The 20,298-nt window shown below is 32.6% G+C and overlaps 1 protein-coding gene and 1 long non-coding RNA gene across 2 annotated transcripts in view; one reads left to right on the top strand and one right to left on the bottom strand.

Annotated features, from left to right (window-relative positions):
- Positions 1-20,298, top strand: part of stw (straw) — a 234,711-nt gene that overhangs the window by 50,315 nt on the left and 164,098 nt on the right. The window contains exon 4 of the mRNA XM_066726085.1: positions 151-424. Coding sequence (XP_066582182.1) covers positions 151-424 — 274 coding nt within the window. The remainder of the gene's footprint in view (positions 1-150; positions 425-20,298) is intronic.
- On the bottom strand, positions 8,721-9,537 carry LOC136774389 (uncharacterized). The gene is made up of 4 exons (XR_010822799.1): positions 9,382-9,537; positions 9,124-9,289; positions 8,860-9,032; positions 8,721-8,767 (listed from the first exon to the last, which is right to left on the bottom strand). It is a non-coding gene; the product is annotated as an uncharacterized lncRNA (long non-coding RNA).

Genomic DNA, 20,298 nt, shown 5'->3' with positions numbered 1-20,298 from the left:
TACCGGTTTATTCTTCTCTTATTAGATACTTAATTTTGTTTAATAGAAAGACTTTACATGATAGTAAATGACTGAATACTTTGGCCAGTTTTGTGGATAATTTTTATTCTTATAATAATTCTATTACATTAATTTTCCTTAATTTTATAGGTACCAGTGGCAAGCAAATAATGAAGGTACTCATTTTTGGCATGCCCATACCGGATTACAAAAAATTGATGGCTTGTATGGAAGCATTGTTGTGCGGCAACCACCGAGCAAAGATCCGAATAGTCCTCTGTATGATTATGATTTAACTACACACGTTATACTGATCAGTGATTGGTTTCATGAAACAGCTGCTGAACGGTTTCCTGGTCGCCTTGCCGTTAATACTGGACAAGCTCCGGAAAGTGTACTGATAAATGGAAAGGGACAATTTCGAGTACGTTTACAAAACTTGAAAAGATTTATGTAACGATAAAGGATTGATAAGGTTTTTAACCCGTTGACTATCAAAGTCGAAATATTCAAAATGGCCTAATAATTTATGAGCAGTTTTGGTGGACCAATCTTACGTAATATACAGGGGGTAATAGTAACGATGTTTTTTCAATTTTAACCACATATTTTTAAGGATAAACTAAGTTGAAAAGTCCTATACTATTACATCCCGAAAAGCATAATTGCTGAAATAAATCAATTTTAGACCGTTAAACCAGGACTTTGATTGAACGGAAAAATTATTTTACACCCGCTTTCGATGACACTTTCCTTTAGATAAAAAAGAAGCTCATCCTTCTCCACCGTTCCGTATTGCCATACGCACACATGTAAAAATATAATAATTATAAATATTACCTCCTGACGTCCTACATTCAAGATCCAGTCGCTGCACATGAAATTTATTTTCTGCCTATTTTTAAAAGAATATTCGGAAGCGCGTATTAATTTGTAAATTCTGGGCAGCACTACGGCATTATTTGTAGAATAATTTTGTTCCATGATACGTCGTATGAACAGCTCTATCTAATAAGGTGGTCAAAAAAATAAGTATTATTTTAAAATAGCAATTAAAAAAATTCTTTTTTCGATGTTTAGAAATGTTACTGTATTATCAGATAGAGCAATTTGCTGCATAATTAGAAAAGCAAAATGACTCGGAAATAAATTTTCAAGCAAGATCATAGTCTTCTCAGTCAATTTCGACCGAAGTGGAGAGGTTGAGGGATCCTTTTAAGTATAAATAACCCTTCTTCCATTATATGAAAGTACAAATCTAAAAATTAAGAATAATTTTTCTTTATGCTGTAGATTACCCATAGATTTTACGTAGTACTTTTTACACAGTGCCTGCCCGAGTGGACTTGGCAGTAAAACTAGCCGATAGGCACCGTGCACGGAATACAACGTTAATAAAGTGAGAATGTTTCGCTACATATGTAAATGAAAGGCACAGTGCGCAACTTGCCAATAGCGCTGCCTATCCTTAAATTTGTGCAGTTTTTCACTGTGTATTCCGTATATGTATAAAGCAACACATTTTCACTTCTATATTGTTGTATCCCACAAAAAGCAGACTTCGCCTGTAATAAAAGACGGCAAGTACATAAATCGTCCAGCGTAAATAAGGTAGGGAAATAATATTTATAATTAAAAAAATTAGTAAATTCGAAATGTTAGACAAGTATATATTTTTACAGTGGCAAAAGTTAAAATTTCGAAAAGAAAGTAATAACACAAACAACTTACATGCCGGGGGCCCGTAATGTTCATACGTAGTTCGCTAACTTACAATACAAGCGTAGCTTCTCCTAATTCCAAAATGTAGCTATTTAATGTCATTTCATACAACAGATCCCCGGTAAGTAACTTGTTCGTGTTACTAGATTCTTTTCGAAATTATAACTTTTGCCAAAGTTAAAATATACTTGTCTAACATTCCGAATTCACTAATTTTTTTAATTGTAAATATTAGTTCACTATATTATTTACGCTGGACGATTTATGTACTTGCCGTCTTTTTTTACAGGCGAAGTCTGTTTTTTGTGGGATCTTATAACGTTTTGAAAGAAAATAGGAATTAAAACTAAACAATTGCTTTAATTATTTTAATCTAACAAAACATTTTCCAATGTCCTTATCGTTCCATAATGTAAAGCTTCACTTCAAGATATTAATTTATTAATCTATCAAATATAAAATACAAAATATTATAATGATGATTTCTTATCATAATTACACTTTTAAAGGCTATTATCATAGTATTCACCGACTGTTTGAATTATATTTCCAATATTTAAACTCAAAATGACCTTAAAGCCCTTTGCTTTCAACAATTTGCTTCTAAATTTACCCCCAAATCCACCCTTTTTTAGGTATTACTCTCAATATTAACTTTTCATTATGGCTCTCTCTGTGGCAATTTAGTGCCTTTTATATTTTATTTTGATTAATGTATACTGTAAAATACACCAATTAATGCTATGGAAGCCTCTAGTTCTTAGATATACTGTTTTCAGTTTCCCTAATTTATTCACCATATGTTCTATAATCTGGAAGGTATTAAAATGATGACTTGTTTTCATTCTTACATTTCTAGATGATTTTATCCTTATATTTATTATTTATTTGAATCATATTTCAAAGAGTTTATATCCAAAATCATCTGTAAGCATTTAACAATCAAAAATTACCTCCCAAATTATTTCATTTTTTACTTTTTATATAGGTTTAATTCTCAACATTAACTTTGCGTTGCAGATCTTTCTAAGGCAAACTGGTTAATATTTCTGGCTCTTTTTGTTTCATATAAACTATGAAATATACCAGTTAATTCAATAGAAGCCTTTTATATATAGTCAGGCGAATTACCTGATAATGAGCATCAATGTGGATGTATGAGGTAGAGGTCTAAACAAAATTTTAATCTGTCGGGAAAGGTGTCAGGAATAAGATACTATAATGCTCGCGCGCAGAAAGGTGTGCTTCTTTAGTTATAAACAATAATGTGAACAAAATCGCGAAAAAGTTGCGTTTATCTCAAAAACTAACGGTTTTTCGTGCAAATTTTCTAAGAATACTTTATTTGCCATAAAATTTCCTATAAAGTTCACCTTTTGTGATTACTTTAATTGCAATATTACTCCTGCAAATTAAAAAAAACCATTAGAGTAAAACTGAATTTTGGCACCTAATAGTTTTCAATGGTTGTAATTGTTCAATCTTAATGATATTTTACAAAAAATTACTTTAACATATTAGCAATTAGTGTGCAAAACACTACCCTTGTACATGCAATAGTTTTTACATAATTGAAATGTTAATTACAAATTCGTCAATACTTTGAATGATTGCACAGACTAATACAGCTATTCAAAATCATCCCCGATTTTTTTATGCAAGAAAGGGAGCCCAAATAACAATACTCTGCAAGAATTTGTTGATATTTGTTATTTTTGCAGCTACCAGGATTTTGTAAAGAAAATTTGAATTTTTTTATTGGTTAATTAAGCCTGACAGCAAGCGAATTATCAGTATATTCAAAATTTGAAGACACCTAAAGAAAGCGATTGAAAAAACGCGTTTCTCAAAAATATCATCAAATTATATTTTACAGATTTTTTGTAACATTGGCTCAAAGTCTTCATTTGTTTACGGCGGTAATGTACCATGTAGAGATATTTTTAAAAGTGCAATCGGTATGGCATATCATACAGTATTATAATACCAAATGCTGTTTAAATAAATTATGAGCTTCTTTAAAAATTTTATAATTAAAGTCCTCCCGACCGACCGAAAAGTGTAGCGAAGTCGGCCAAGCACAGTGGCGGGGATAACAGATGACAGTGGAGCTAAACTCGACTGCGCGACTTCAAAATGAAGGCGCGCAACAAAAATTAAATATCTCGGCTTCTAGGCAAGTTAAATTGATGATTTTTTAAAATTTTGTACGCCGGAAAGAATACAACGCATTGGCGGACTCAATTTTTATCTATCTCCAAACATTCTGGCGATACGAGATGCGTTACACATTGAAAAATTTTGTACATGGCTAATATGTAATTAAAGCAAATCTATACAAAATATTATAACAATTTTCCCTTCAACTGATTGCTTAATATCATCAGACACTTATTGGACCTTCTCAAAATTTCCAAGAGTGCTATAAAAATACAACGGCAGAACTTTAGCTTCACACATAATAAGGATCGGAGCCGACCATTTCAGGTATACGGAAAAATATGAAAAGTGTATTTATTGCTTTATGGAATAAATAGGAATTTTCGAAATGATTGTTACAGTTACATATCATATGCAAATATTTAATATACATTTATTAGTGACATATTAATTAAATATAACAAGTTCTTTTACATGGTTTCTCCTTAATGTATAATAAATATTTGCATATGGTATGTATCTCTAACAAACATTTCGAAATATCCTATTTCTTCCATAAAGCAATAAATACATTTTTGATATTTTTCCGTATACCTGAAATGGTCGGCTCCGGTCCCTATTATGTGTGAAGCTAAAAGTTCTGCCGTTGGATTTCTATAGTACTCTTGGAAATTTTGAGAAGGTCCAATAAGTGTCTGATGATATTAAGCAATCAGATGAAGGGAAAATTGTTATAATATTTTGTATAGATTTGCTTTAATTACATATTAGCCAATGAACAAAATTTTTCAATGTGTAACGCATCTCGTATCGCCAGAATGTTTGGAGATAGATAAAAATTGAGTCCGCCAATGCGTTGTATTCTTTCCGGCGTACAAAATTAAAAAAAATCATCAATTAAACTTGCCTAGAAGCCGAGATATTTAATTTTTGTTGCGCGCCTTCATTCTGAAGTCGCGAAGTCGAGTTTAGCTCCACTGTTATCTGTTATCCCCACCACTGGGCTTGGCCGAACGCGCTAAACTTTTCGGTTGGTCGGGAGGGCTTTAATTATAAAATTTTTAAAGAAGCTCATAATTTATTTAAACAGCATTTGGCATTATAATAATAAATGATATGCCCTACCGATTGCACTTTTAAAAATGTCTCTACATGGTATATTACCGCCGTAAACAAATGAAGACTTTGAGCCAATGTTACAAAAAATCGGTAAAATATAATTTGATGATATTTTTTAGAAACATGCGTTTTTTCAAGCGCTTTCTTTAGGTGTCTTCAAATTTTGAATATATTGATAATTCGCTTGCTGGCTGGCTTAATTAACCAATAAAAAAATAGAAACTCTCTTTAAAAAATCCTGGTAGCCGCAAAAATAACAATTATCAACAAAGTCTTGCAGAGTATTGTTATTTGGGCTCCCTTTCTTGCATAAAAAAATCGGGGATGATTTTGAATTGCTGCATTAGTCGGTGCAATCATTCAAAATATTAATGAATTTGTATTTAACTTTTCAATTATGCAAAACCTATTGCATGTACACTCTGGGTAATCGAATCGTTCCGAAATGTCAAACGAAATTAAATATGCCTAAGTTAGCTGGTGCACAAGATTTTTCCTCCTTGCGTGGCTTACCTGCTATACCACTGAGTCCCAAGCAATAAACCGAGGGCAATAAACCGACCGAAAATGACTGACCCTTTTATACCTGTACTCGAATGATCAATCAAAAATTCTAATTTTAATATTATTAATTAAACATTTTTAAAACTGTTATCAATAGATTGCTTTTATTTTTAAGATGAGATTGAGCCCAAACACGAGGCTAATTGGACAATTATTTCTGTATTAGATTTATCTAGCAGCTCTCAAATTATTTATTTCTAATAAAACTGTTCTTTTGAATAATGTAGATAGAAATTTAAAGTATTCACACATATTTTTTAATTACATATACATTTAAATGCAACAAATATTTATTCATCATTCAATAATATTTTTGTACTGTAAAGTTGCGTTCCCGCAGCGTTACAATAGCTGCCATCTAGCGCTTTGCTAATCTCCATCGCTAGATAGGCGGGTCGTGTGCAAACTAGGAAGTTATCAACCGATGAGTTATTGATCGAGGATCGATAACTTGTCGGCTTCCTAATGTCGTGCGATGGGTGTAGCGGGGCAGCGGCGTGACAGGCGCAGGGCCTTACCTGCTGGCTGCTCCCACAAACTGCCCCGACACACGTAGTTAGGAGGTCTTCTTAGGTGACACACGAAGTGCCGGATATAATTCCTCGCCGCCGATACTAATCCGTGACAGGGCAGCAGCCGCCGCATACGAAGAAAAGTGCAGTAGTGAAGTGCGACGACTGCCACCCTGCCGCGAACCCATACCGGACAGCGGAGAATAAGAGCCCTTCGGGACAACACTAAGGGCGGAAGGCAGAGAGAGAGAGAGAGAGAGAGAGAGAGAGAGAGCCCTTTTATAGCTGAAATAAGGGTCAATATTCGTGTTGTATAAAACTCCTGTGACGTCCCGGTATGTACTAGGACCTTAGGGTTCGTAGCACCGATCGGTTTTAAAGGGTACCGCTGGCCTTGCTCACCTGTCATGGGTAAGCGGGCAACCTAGCTGAGTGGTCATTCCGTCGGACCTATAAACGAAAATCATAGTGTGTAGAGACGCGAATTAAAAAAGTGTTTGCGAATACATAAGTTCGTTGTGAGTTTGACAGTTGACGTGATCGTTCCCTTGAGCCGGTTCAAGGCCGCGGACTTAGTACAATTTCCGTGAAGACTCGCGACCTTAGATAACGAAAAAAAAACAATCGGGGTCGTTGTTGTGGTTGAGTACGCGGCAAGGATGCCAAGTCCGCCATCTTGAATAGTACTACGCTCTATAGTAAGTGAATTTTGATATAAGGAATGCAGACTGCACAAAGTATACTGCCAGCGGAAATACGTCAGTCGCCATCTTAAATGCAGAACGTAATATATAAAAAATTATATATATTATATTCACAGCCTGTCACCGTGAACGGCGTGAACGAAGACAAATGTTAGTATACGGAAAATGAAGTGTAATAATGAAATAAAGAGTAGTGACAGCTTTAATCTATCTGACAGCTGATGTACTTATGGTATAAGTGAATAAATAAAATAAAAATGCTTTTCCTAAATTGATTTTTAATTTTTATAAAATGGTCAAATGTAGCCATTAATTAATTAGATTTGGTAATAAATACAAAAAATGCGTTTTATTATAACAATTGAGTTGAGTTAAAATAAACTCAATGTTTTTATATTAATCTGTTAACAAATGCATTTTTTTATTTATTATTAAGTCCAATAAGTTAATGGTTATTAAAAAAAAATTCCTTGTAATGAAAAAAAAAATGAAAAAATTTTAAACTTCACCAAGACTCGAATCCGAGCCCAGCGCATGACAAACGGCAACCTTACCGCCTGCGCTACAAGGCTCACTTGATAGACCAAGAGCAAAACAGCGTTTTAAAGACTAACTACAATTCTTTCATTAATTCGTCATAAATGATCAAGACATAGCTGTAATAATAAATACATTTATCTACACAGAATTATTGTACTAAATTTATTCTTTTTAATTTGAAGCATACATTTTGCATGAAGATATGATAATTTAAGGGTAACCATTCAGTACTCTAAATACATTAAACTATTCATATGCTCATCTATCATAAATTATACCATTACACGTATAACATATATTATAATATTATTTAATTAATTTATGACAATGGAGCATATGAACAGCTTAATGTATTTAGAGTACTGAATGGTTACCTTTAAACTATCGTATCTGCATGCAAAATGTATGCTTCAAATTAAAAACAATAAATTTAGTGCAATAATGCTGTGTATATAAATGTATTGATTATTACAGTCAATTCTTGATCGTTTATGACGAGTTAATGAAAGAAATGTAGTCAGTCTTTAAAACGCTGTTTTGCTCTTGGTACATCAAGTGAGCGCTGTAGCGCAGGCGGGTAAGGTTGCCGTTTGTCATGCGGTGGGCTCGGGTTCGAATCTTGGTGAAGTTTAAAATTTTTTCATTTTTTTTTTCATTACAAGGAATTTTTTTTTTTAATAACCATTAATTTATTGGACTCAATAATAAATAAAAAATGCATTTGTTAACAGAATAATATAAAAACATTGAGTTTATTTTACCTCAACTCATTTGTTATAATAAAACGCATTTACTGTATTTATTACCAAATCTAATTAATTAATGGCTACATTTGACCATTTTATAAAAATTAAAAATCAATTTAGGAAAAGCATTTTTATTTGCTTTGAGTTTTTAGGTAAACGCAGCATCACTTCACACGGATGACATGTAAAAATGTCACGGTTAGCGGTAGTCGCTCTTCTTCTAAAACCAATGTTGCCTGAAGTCCAAATCACACCTATGCTGTACAGGCATAGCTGTGTTTGTACCGCTACCGCTGCTGGCTAGCGCTTATCTTCATTTTTGTTGCTAAAAGCTTGATTCTGGCATCACTGCCGTGTGGAACTATTAGTTTGCTAATAAAAGCAGAGGCTTAATTTTAAGAGATTGCAACATATAGTAATTAATATAGATACAATTGTAAAAAGAAAACAAAAATTTTATTTTACATATATTAACTTTAAATAAAATCCCACAAAGTACTGTAAAATATCTTACATGTTATATTATATATCTAATCTGTCAGCTTCTTTATTTTAATATTCATCTCAATTATCACAGTTTGATCCTCAGCGATGACACAGTAATCACATTATGGTGAATCTATTCTTTTTTTTTAATGTTCGATTCACACAGCTTCATCCTCAGCAGTGATACAGTAAACACACATTACTATAATTTAATCTGAAACAAAATCCCACAAAGTACTATAAAACATCCTACATTTTATATTATATATCTATTCTGTCATTTTCCTTATTTATTATTGTATTTACCCAAAATTGCTGACTCGTTTATTTTAATATCTGTCTCAATTAACACAGTTTAATCCTCATCAGCGATGACACAGAAACAACATTATGGTGAATCTATTCTTTTTGTTTTAATGCTCAATCCACATAGCTCCATTCTCAGCATTGACATAGTAAACACTTTACAATAATTTAGTCTGAAACAAAATCCCAAAAAGTACTATATAAAATCTTACATTTGAAATTATAAATATAATCTGTCAGCTTCTTTATTTGTATCGTATTTACCCAATGTGACTTGTTTATTTTAATATTCATCTCAATTAACACAGTTTGATCCTCAGCGATGACACAGTAACCATAATATGGTGAATCTATTCCTTTCATTTTAATGTTCAATCCACATAGCTCCATCCTCAGTAGTGACATAGTAAACACATTACTATAATTTAATCTGAAATAAAATCCCAGAAAGTACTATAAAATATCTTACATTTTATATTATATATCTAATTCGTCAGCTTCTTTATTTATTATTGTATTTACTCAGTTTTTTCACTCGTTCATTTTATTATCCGTCTCAATTAACATAGTTTGAATCTCAACGATGACACAATAACCACATTATGTTTAGTCTATTCCTTTATTTTAATTTTGAAAATCCGCATAGCTCCATCCTCAGCACAGTGACATTGTAAACACATTACTATAATTTAATCTGAAATAAAATCCCACAAAGTACCACAAAATATTTATATCTTACATTTTATATTATAAAATTTATTGTTATACTTATCTAAAATGTTAAGTCCTTTATATACTTTTAAAAATTATTTTTATGTACATTTTACAAATTTCTTCACTTTATTTATTCACTTATACCATCAGTATATCAGCTGTCAGTAAGATTAAAACTGTCACTTACTCATTATTTCTTTATATTACTTTATAACTTGCGGCATGTACTACGATACAATAATACTAACATTTGTCTTGGCTCACGGACCATGCATTATGTATTTTGACATATTGTCTATATTGCAGCCCCTCTACAGTCTCTACTCTCTGACGTATTTCCGCCGACCAGTAGTATCAGCAGCGACTATAGCGTAGTACCCAAAATAGTACTACGCTATAGGATATGTCGCTTTTGGGTACTACGGTAGTACCGAAAGTACTACACTTGGCAACCTTGGTACGCGGGAATTTAGTGAGTGCGAATAACCGGCGAGGAACGCGCACGCGCGGGGATAGGGACTCATCTGCGTAGCGAGAGTAGTAGCGTCGCATAGTAGTTAGCTCAGGAATCCACCGGTGGCGCGCGGAGTACCGCGCGACTCGGTGGGGAGACCGTCGAGAACGCCGACTATTGGCTCGAGCGCGAGGCTAGCTATTACGTCACCGCGGCTTCAGCCGCGTTTGCACAACTTAGGCCGCGCCCACATTTAGGACTTCGCGTTAGCGTAACCAAACCGTGTAAGGAGAATATTGTATCATACTCAGTACGGAACTTATAATAAAGAGAATTTAACCGAAAGTGAGGAATTACTGTTATTAGCACCCCATCCCCTAGATTCGCGTACGAGGGTTAGAACCCCTTCTGTATGAATAATTATTCGGGTAGTATTAATACTACATCGAAGACGCCCGGGTCTTGTAGGAAGTCGCCTATTGCGACGTGAATGCGATCGGTAAGGGATCACTCCTCCCTCCCTTTCTAAGCTATCCTCTAGAGTAGACAGTAGCGTCACAGTACATAATTTATTTCTAACCCTTTCTTAAAGGTTGAAAAATACCTATTTTCTTATACATCGTATTAACTCTGATAATTGTTAATCGATCCTTTCTGCTATTTTGTTTTATATATATTTTAATTTACTAAGTTACAGATATACAGGGTGTTTCACGTAAAGCGCCCCAGCTCGAAAAGAGGACTTAGAACGCATGGTGCGGGCAGATGCATCTTATTGGCCGCGGTTGGAGAGAGAGTAAGAGAAAGAGGATAAGAGTTGACCAAAGATGACTGATGTGAGCGGGGAAGGGAGGGGCAGCGATACGCTAGGCGTATCGTCTAGTAAAGGATAGCTCTATCCTTCTCCACGTTAATCCTTCTCTCTCCCTCCGCGGCCAATTAGATGCATCTGCCCCCACCATGCCCTCTGAGTCCTCATTTCGAGCTGGGGCGCCCTACGTGAAACACCCTGTATAAAATAAAATAAAGTTTACTTAGAATTTAATAAAATTATGAACTACAGGATACACCTAATACAGAAATAATCGTCCGATTAGCCTCGTGTGTGAGCTCATTCTCATCTTAAAAATAAAAGCAATGTATTGATAACAGTTTTAAAAATGTTTAATTAATAATATTAAAATTAGAATTTTAGATTGATCGTTCGAGTACAGGTATATAAGGGTTAGTCATTTTTGGTCCGTTTATTGCCCTCTGTTTATTGCTTGGGACTCGGTGGTATATCAGGTTAGCCGGGCAACGAGGAAAAATCTTGTCCACCAACTAACTTAGGCCTATTTAATTTCGTTTGACATTTCGGAACGATTCGATTTCTCAGAGTGTACAAGGGTAGGATTCTGCACACTTATTGCTAATAGGTTAAAGTAACTTTTTGTAAAATATCATTAAGATTGAACAATTACAACCATTGAAAACTATTAGGTGCCAAAATTTAGTTTTACTGTAATGGTTTTTTTTTTAAATTTTAGGAGTAATATATGCAATTAAAGAAATCACAAAAGGTGAGCTTTATAAGAAACTTTATGGCGAATAAATTATTCTCAATAAAATTTTCACGGAAAACCGTTAGTTTTTTAGATAAAAGCAACTTTTTCGCGATTTTTTTCACATTTTTGTTTATAACTAAAGAAGCACAACTTTCTGCGCGCGAGCATCATAGCATCTTATTCCTGACACCTTTCCCGACCGATTAAAATTTTTTTTAGACCTCTATCTCTTACATCTAGTCAAAATGTTAATTTGCCTTAACTATTTGTTTTTTAGGCATACTACTTTCAATTTCTTAGGTTTTTCCAATAACCTATGTCCTTCACATATGAAAGCGTGAAATATGGATAAAATGATGATCCATAGACATTTATCTTATTTAAAATCCATTTCAATAGTGTTTTTGTTATTTCTAACGCAATATATCCTGATAGCTTGATTTGCAGCAATGACAAAATAATATCTTTCTATTAATTTATTCTGAAAAAAGATATTCCACAAAGTATCACATAGTACAATATGCCATTTTAAAAATTTTATATAAATATACTTATCTAATTCCTTAGATTAACGATGACTCATTTGCATTGATAAAAATAATACTTCTATAATTCTTTGATGAGGTAATATAGACTTATACCAGGCAGCTCTATTTTCAACAGCATGTGACAAACAAAATTTGTTTTAACTTCACTAGAAAATGACACTGCACTATGTAAACAAAACAGAATTGTCCTATAATTCAATTTTCTTATGTCGAGTTTGCTATTCGTTAATAATATTTAAAACAGAAAGATATTTTTCTTCACGTTTTAACTACCATTATAGGTGGAAATCACAAAAAAAGAAGTAATAGGACAATATCATAATACCTGTATAATTAATCTGAATTCTTTAATCAAAATAAATATTTTAAAGAATATGAATTATCTCATTTGCTTACTGCTTTTGACTTTGTACCGTCTCCATTTTCTCCATTTTTGGTGACCTAATGTACTGGGGACTATGGATTTATAATACTTGGGTGTGTCTTTGTGTCTTTTGTAAAAATCTATTATCGTACAAAAAGCTGAAATCCAAGTGCTGGTCAACTTGTATTCCAGGTAAATGAAGGTCCCTGGAATATAACTTATCATCCAATATCTATTCACTACCAGCCATATTTTTGCACTCGTATATAACCACGCAAAGGTTTACGTAGTGAGAGTCTATACCAATTTTTCTAGGACACGTAAACAGTTTTCCATTTTTGTATACACTCAATTTTTCATCTATACGCAGCACTGATGTTCAATGGTTGACTTAAATATTATTATTGTAAGCTTTAATCATAACCATGTTTTTGTCGTTGAGTATATTTAGTTGGCAGTGCTGACAAAAAATAACGTCATATTCCTCTTAGCGACCAACTTTAGTCCGAGAGATACATACAATCTGACAGGAGAAGATTATGAAGAAGAATCTTAATTTTAAATATATATATGAGCAATTCCACCAATTCGAGAACTGGTTAAAGAGACGCACATCTCAGATTTTTTTGATATTCTTAGATCTTGTACTCTTTATCGAAAAATGATTCTCTAATTCTTTTCAGAATTTTTTATCCATTATTTACGACGTGGTTATATTGGAAAGTTTTTAATTTTAAGTACGTCCTATCTTTTAATTCATTTTCTATACTTTTTCAAATAACTTAATAAGTTTTTTTCACACATGATTTCCATGTAAAAAAATCTCACCTTTCCAGTGGAATAATTGTTTTTCTAGTAAAATCACTTTATACCGAAGAAATTAGCGTTTAAAGTATAAAAATCAATTTTTCAGGAAATGCGTTTTTTTTCGTAAAGTTGAGAAAATTTCACATGGAACCTGTAACTTTCAAAATGGAATACCTACTAAAACTCGTCGAATCGATAATAAAAAATAGTTTACCGCAAATATTATGGACTATCTCGATTCTTAGGGACGTTTTTTCCAAGTTTGACACTAGAACCTGTAATATTTATTCGAAATGATTTAATTTTATTACTGTAAGTGCCGGTGTCTTTGCGTAAAAATCGGGATTACGTAGGAGTACCAGATTAAATTTTTTTAATTGTAGTAATAGCTCCCCCAATGTGTTTTTTCTACTCTGTATATCATTTTTTATTTTTAAATCAATTTCAAACCTACAAATATTAAACTTTAAACTTTCAAAACAAGAGTATATTTAGGGTTGGGGAACAAAAAATTTAGATTGGTACTCCTACGTAATGTAGTCTTTTACGCAAAGACACCGGCACTTACAGTAATAAAATTAAGTCATTTCGAATAAATATTACAGGTTCTAGTGTCATACTTGGAAAAAACGTCCCTAAGAATCGAGATAGTCCATAATACTTGCGGTAAACTATTTATTATTATCGTTTCGACGAGTTTTAATAGGAATCCCATTTTGAAAGTTACAGGTTCCATGTGAAATTTTCTCAACTTTACGAAAAAAATACTAAAAAAAAAAAAAAAAATACGCATTTCCTGAAAAATTGATTTTTATACTTTAAACGCTATTTTCTTCGATATAAAGTGATGTTACTAGAAAAACAATTATTCCACTGGAAAAGTGAGATTTTTTACATGGAAATCATGTGTGAAAAGAATTTATTAAGTTATTTGAAAAAGTATAGAAAATTAATTAAAAGATAGGACGTACTTAAAATTAAAATCTTTCCAATATAACCACGTCGTAAATAATGGATAAAAAATTCTGAAAAAAATTAGAGAATTATTTTTCGATAATGAGTACAAGATCTGAGAATATCAAAAAATCTGGGATGTGCGTCGGTTTAACCAGTTTCCGAATTGGTGGAATTGCTCATATATAGCTAACTGACTATGATACCTCTGAATAACATGATACGATTTTAATGCTCGTAGGCTTAAATGAAAGCTTGATCAAATCCATTTTAAGAAAAGCTTTACTTGAATCATAACAATGGTTTAATTTTACTAACATCAGGTTATTATTTATCTCAAATTACTTATTGTCCTCTGGCCCATAACCTAAAATCTTACTTTCTCAATAAATATAATGATTTGTTTCACGGAGTAAAATTTAATTCTTGTTATTTTTTATTTTTCATACCTTTGGAAAACGGCCTTCTTACCGTTATGGAATGGATCTTAATGAATGAGTTTAGTCCTTACAAAAATGTTAATATTTCTAGAATTCTAAAAGATAATTGTAAGCTCAAAAATTCTTCCTCGATGCATTTCGTTAAAGGGATCCTTTCGACTCTCCACATTGGTCGATATTGCGAGACAAGACTATGGTATTAATTGTGTGAAAACCAATTTTCAAGTCATATTACTCCTTCACAATAACGTAGCAATCTGCTCTATGTAATAGAGCAGTAAGATTCTTAAAAAGCAAACAAGCATTTTCTTCAAATCGCTATTTCATTATAGTACTTAATTTTTAACTACCTTATTAGATAGAGCAGTTCATACGGTGTATCATCGAAAAAATAAAACGGCTTCAAAATTAATCTACAATTAACGCCTTATGTTTGCCCAGAATTTTTAACTTAAGGGGTATGAACAGTGTAGACCGTTAAATATTCTGCGTTTTTTTTATATTTTACAAAAAGAAATCGGCTTGATTGATTTACCTGAAAAGTTGTCCACATAATTAGTACAGCTACCTGTATTGATTTTTATTTATTTGTTTGTTATGATTTATTTTTGCGCAACGGTCTGTTTAAAATGGCACATCATTAATCTTGCTTAAATGGCGTTAACAGCAATTCGTTCAAATGGATCATCTAAAATAAAAAAAGTTAAATGTTTCTTGAAAGAAATATATGCTGCAACCTATTAAGCAAGATTCAGGCCAAAATAATCTATTCAACTGAACAATCAAACTTAAATTTGGGGCCTCCCACGATGCTTCCAGCACACTTATTATACAATCTTACAATCTACACTATATAAAATGATGTTTATAAAAACTGGGGGAGTTGATAGGGGGAAGAGAAGGGAGGAAACGATAGTGGTAAGTTCGTAGGGCAATTCGGTAGGAGCAAGTGGGTAGGGAAAGAAAGGAGCAAACTGGCAATGAGAAGGAACGGCAAGATCACTCGGCGGAGAACTCCGGCTTTTGTTACTCCAAAATGCCACACTTATCTTCCGCGAGTCCTCTGCTAGTCTAGTCATATTAGTATTTTGGCAGGATATAAGAGGTAGAGGTCTAGAAATTTTTTAAGTCTCTCCGGAATGTGGTCAGGAATGATATTTGAGCTTGCGCACGCTGGGCGACTGCCGCTTCAAAAATGAAAAATCAAAATGTGATCGAGGGGGTGCAAAATACAGTGTTTTCGACCAAACTTTGCTTTGTAAGTCGTTAATGGTAGGAACTAGGAAGAAATTTTACTAAGAATTTTTTGTTCCTAATAAAATTTCCTAAAAGATATATCTACTTTTATATGCCAAATTCTAATGACAGAGGCGTGGGAGTAATTTCCGTAAAAAAAAACTTCAAATTCGCTGCGTTTTTCAAAACAAGATTTCAAAAGCTTGCTGAGCACAAATGACCTTGAAATTTTCTAGACGACTTCTCTAAGTTATCCTTGATAGGTGTGCAAAAGGATTTTTCGGTCTAGCAGATAGATTCGATGCAGTCCATTAGTTAATTAATATTGTCACAGCGATTAGCCCAATTTTGCAAATTGCATAATTTTTGTTTGGCTACTCTCAGCTTGGTTTGGTTTTTTTTTCAAGTTCTCTGCATCCTCAAAAATCAACACCAATTTTTTTTCAATGAAAAAAAGTTACTAATAAAAGCACAATGATTTTTTCCCCTGACCCATGCAATTTCCAATTGTTTATTAAGCCTATACCTCTCAAAATAATGACTTGATTTTACATTCAAAAGTATGAGCCGACAGATTTTTTTATCCCGCAAAATCTGAAACTAGTCTCGTTGCATTTGGACTTTTGGCTTCAGAAAAAATCAAGCTTAAAGTCTTGGTGCGATTACGGATAAACTATTTAAGGTAGAACAACTTTCCAAACTGTTTTGCACTCTGTAACTCAGTAGCTTTTTAGGCCCAAATTTCCATTTAAATATCTGCAGTGCTTCTTAAAAAAAATCTAATTTAAAAGTACGCGATCGACCGAAAAATGCGTCAAGTTCCAGAGGGCAACGTGGTGGGGGAAACGGCTGAGGGCGAGGAGAATCAAACCGCGCGCCTTTAAACTCCGACCTAACGAAAAATTCTTCATATCTCGGCTTCTAATCAATAGAAATCGATTATATTTTTTTTAAATCGATATACGCCTAGTAAATCAGATATCGTTAAAAAGACGTTGAAAATACGTTGCAGTGGTTGAGAATACGCTCTCGTTGAAAAATTCAACGTTGATTTCAAATTGCCAAAACAGCGGTTATTCCACTAACGTCTAGTAAACATACGAAAAACGTTTTTAGCTCAACGTTTATTTCGATAACCAGCATTATGCGGTTGAATTTAGGCAATTTCGGTAACGTATTTTAACCGTTAACATTTTCTGAAAGAAAAAACGTTTTAAAAACGTTATTAGTGCAACGTTTTTTTCTATAACCCTAATTAAACGATTAAATTAAAGTAATTTTTCTAACGTATTTTAGACGTTAATTTTTTAAGGAGAAATAACGTTGAATTTACATTGAACTTAAATCGTTTTTCCAATAACCTATAACAAATGGTTGAATTCAGGTAATATTTTTCACGTGTTTTAACGTTGATTTTTTAAAGAGAAAAAACGTTTAATTGACATTGAGGGAATAATGTTTCTCTCCATAACCAATATCAAACGGTTGATTTCATGCAACCATCCAAACGCTTTTTTAACGTTGACTATTTCAGGAGAAATAACGTTAAACTTACGTTGAGAGAACGTTTTCCTCCCTAACCAATAACAAACGGTTGATTTCCGGCAATCATTCAAATGCTTTTTTAACGTTGATTCTACCAGGAGAAATAACGTTAAACTTACGTTGAAGAAGTAACGTTTTTACTCATAATAACCAATACGAAACCGTTGAAACGATGGCTTCTTTCTAACGTGATTTAAACGTTGGTTTTTCCAGGAGAAATAGCGTTTAATTAACGTTGAGGAAGCAACGTTTATCTCCACAACTAATATAAAATGGCAGAATTGATAGAATCTTGCTAATATATTTTAAACATTGATTTTTTTCTGTATAGAAACAACGATTAAATGACGTTAGCATAGTAACGTTTTCTTCGTGAACTGAAATTATGTCAAGGATACAATTCAAATATTGTTTTTAGTAATATTTATTCAAATGGCTAAAAAACTATATGATATAAAACTATGTAATAACACAGATTTTTAGGATTTAATTTAAAAAAAAAAATAATGTAAGGTGATTTTCAATATCGGTTGTATATTCGGCCAAATTATAGTAATCTACTATATGTGTTAATGTAGCGTAGTGGTTAAGATGCGCATAATATTATCTATTCTTCCAGCTGTTTTAGGATTTGTAGCCAATTTCAGGAGTAAGAAGACACCCAAAGGATCGTCTGCAGTTCTTCTAAGATACAGATTATCTTAATATGTACATTCCATGATTGATATGAAATAATTATAAACATAATTCATTCTTACAGATTATGTGCGGAAGGAGAAAACTGCAGGACGCGCGCAGGTTCGCGTCCAGCCATCTCCTCCTAGTTGTTTTTCTTATTTTTTAGTAAAAATGATTGTATAATTGTAACATAATATTTCGTTTTTAATGCAAATTGATGTGTAAAATTATTTACGTGGTTGAATTTATTAATTCTAAAATTTTTTCAACCGGACAGAAACGTTAAATTAACCGTTGATAGAAACGTAGATATTGACGACATAGGGCACGTTTTTCAACTATTGAAATTCAGTTACCGAAGTAACGTTTTTTCCACGTTGTCAGTCTTACCGAGAATGAACGATATTTCGCAAGTTTTAAAAACGTTAAATCAACCGTTGATAGAAACGTAGATTTTGGCGACATAGGGCACGTTGTTTCAACTATAGATAACGCGTTAAAAAATAACGTTGATTCAACGTTTTTAGTTTTATTGGGACCGTGATGCGACCAGCTTCAGTATGATTGCTACTTACTCCTTACATTAATAATTTCTTAAGAAATTGTTAGAAACAGTTTTATAATACAAAATTTTCAAGATTTAGCGTAAGATATTGTAACTATTGATCCATTTGTACTACAGTAATTATCACTGTTAATTTTACTTATATTTCAATTAGCAGTTAAACCATGATTATCCATTGGCTTTAATGAAACAGTTAAGAAGGCCTCTTAAGAATATGGATAATGGTTTTAGATATACCTGCGATCTTATCTACTTGGCTTTAGCAAACCATTTTACCTGAATAAAAGGTACATACAAATCTAGGTGAACAGCAGCTGTAGGGTGTTTTAAAACATCGTCAAGCTATATATGTGAAAAATAAATGATTTTAAAACATTTTTAATTAATTTGTTACTGGTTTGCAACGATTTGTTTTGTTCATTATAATAATTAAATACTATATAGTAAATTATATATTAATTTACCTGATGCTTCTTTTAAACCATATGACACTTAAGTTTTAATATATTTATTACGTTTGTACAGTAAGTATTAAGAAGTTTTTCATTTTTTTATAATTATATATTAATATTTTTTGTATAATTATGCTGAATATCATGATGCAATTCATATTGCTACATTAAAAATTTTTATTTTAAGAATTTCTCCGTGTTGTAATTTATCGTGCTGATATTAAGCAGACATTTAAATTTTGTGGACACCGTCCATTTGGCATTGGTGGGGGAATTCAAGGTCTTGTACAGCTGCTCCTAATTACAATTTACTATATAGCATTTAAATTATTATAATGAACAAAACAAATCGTTGCAAACCAGTAACAAATTAATTAAAAATGTTTTAAAATCATCTATTTTTCACATATATAGATTGACGATGTTTTAAAACACCCTACAGCTGCTGTTCACCTAGATTTCTAGGTACCTTTTATTCAGGTAAAATGGTTTGCTAAAGCCAGGTAGAAAAGATCGCAGGTATAAATAAAACCATTATCCATATTCTTAAGAGGCCTTCGTAACTTTTTCATTAAAGCAAATGGATATTCATGGTTTAACTGCTAAGTGAATTATAAGTAAAATTAACAGTGATAATTACTGTAGTACAAAAGGATCAATAGTTGCAAAATCTTACGCTAAATCTTGAAAAATTTGTATTATAAAACTGTTTCTAACAATTTCTTAAGAAACTATTAATGTAAGGAGTAAGTAGCAATCATACTGAAGCTGGTCGCTTTACGGCATATCGATTCAAAAAAAATATAATCGATTTCTATTGATTAGAAGCCGAGATATGAAGAATTTTTCGTTGGGTCGGAGTTTAAAGGCGCGCGGTTTGATTCTCCTCGCCCTCAGCCGTTTCCCCCACCACGTTGCCCTCTGGAACTTGACGCATTTTTCGGTCGATCGCGTACTTTTAAATTAGATTTTTTTTAAGAAGCACTGCAGATATTTAAATGGACATTTGGGCCTAAAAAGCTACTGAGGTACAGAGTGCAAAACAGTTTGGAAACTTGTTCTACCTTAAATAGTTTATCCGTAACCGCACCGAGACTTTAAGCTTGATTATTTCTGAAGCCAAAAGTTCAAATGC

Source organism: Prorops nasuta, unplaced genomic scaffold, assembly GCF_024137725.1.
Source record: "Prorops nasuta isolate Cenicafe-Biocafe unplaced genomic scaffold, Cenicafe_Pnas_1.2 PNAS00001, whole genome shotgun sequence".
Taxonomy (NCBI): domain Eukaryota; kingdom Metazoa; phylum Arthropoda; class Insecta; order Hymenoptera; family Bethylidae; genus Prorops; species Prorops nasuta.
Note: the sequence above shows the minus strand (reverse complement) of the source record. Positions and strands in the feature narration are given on the sequence as shown.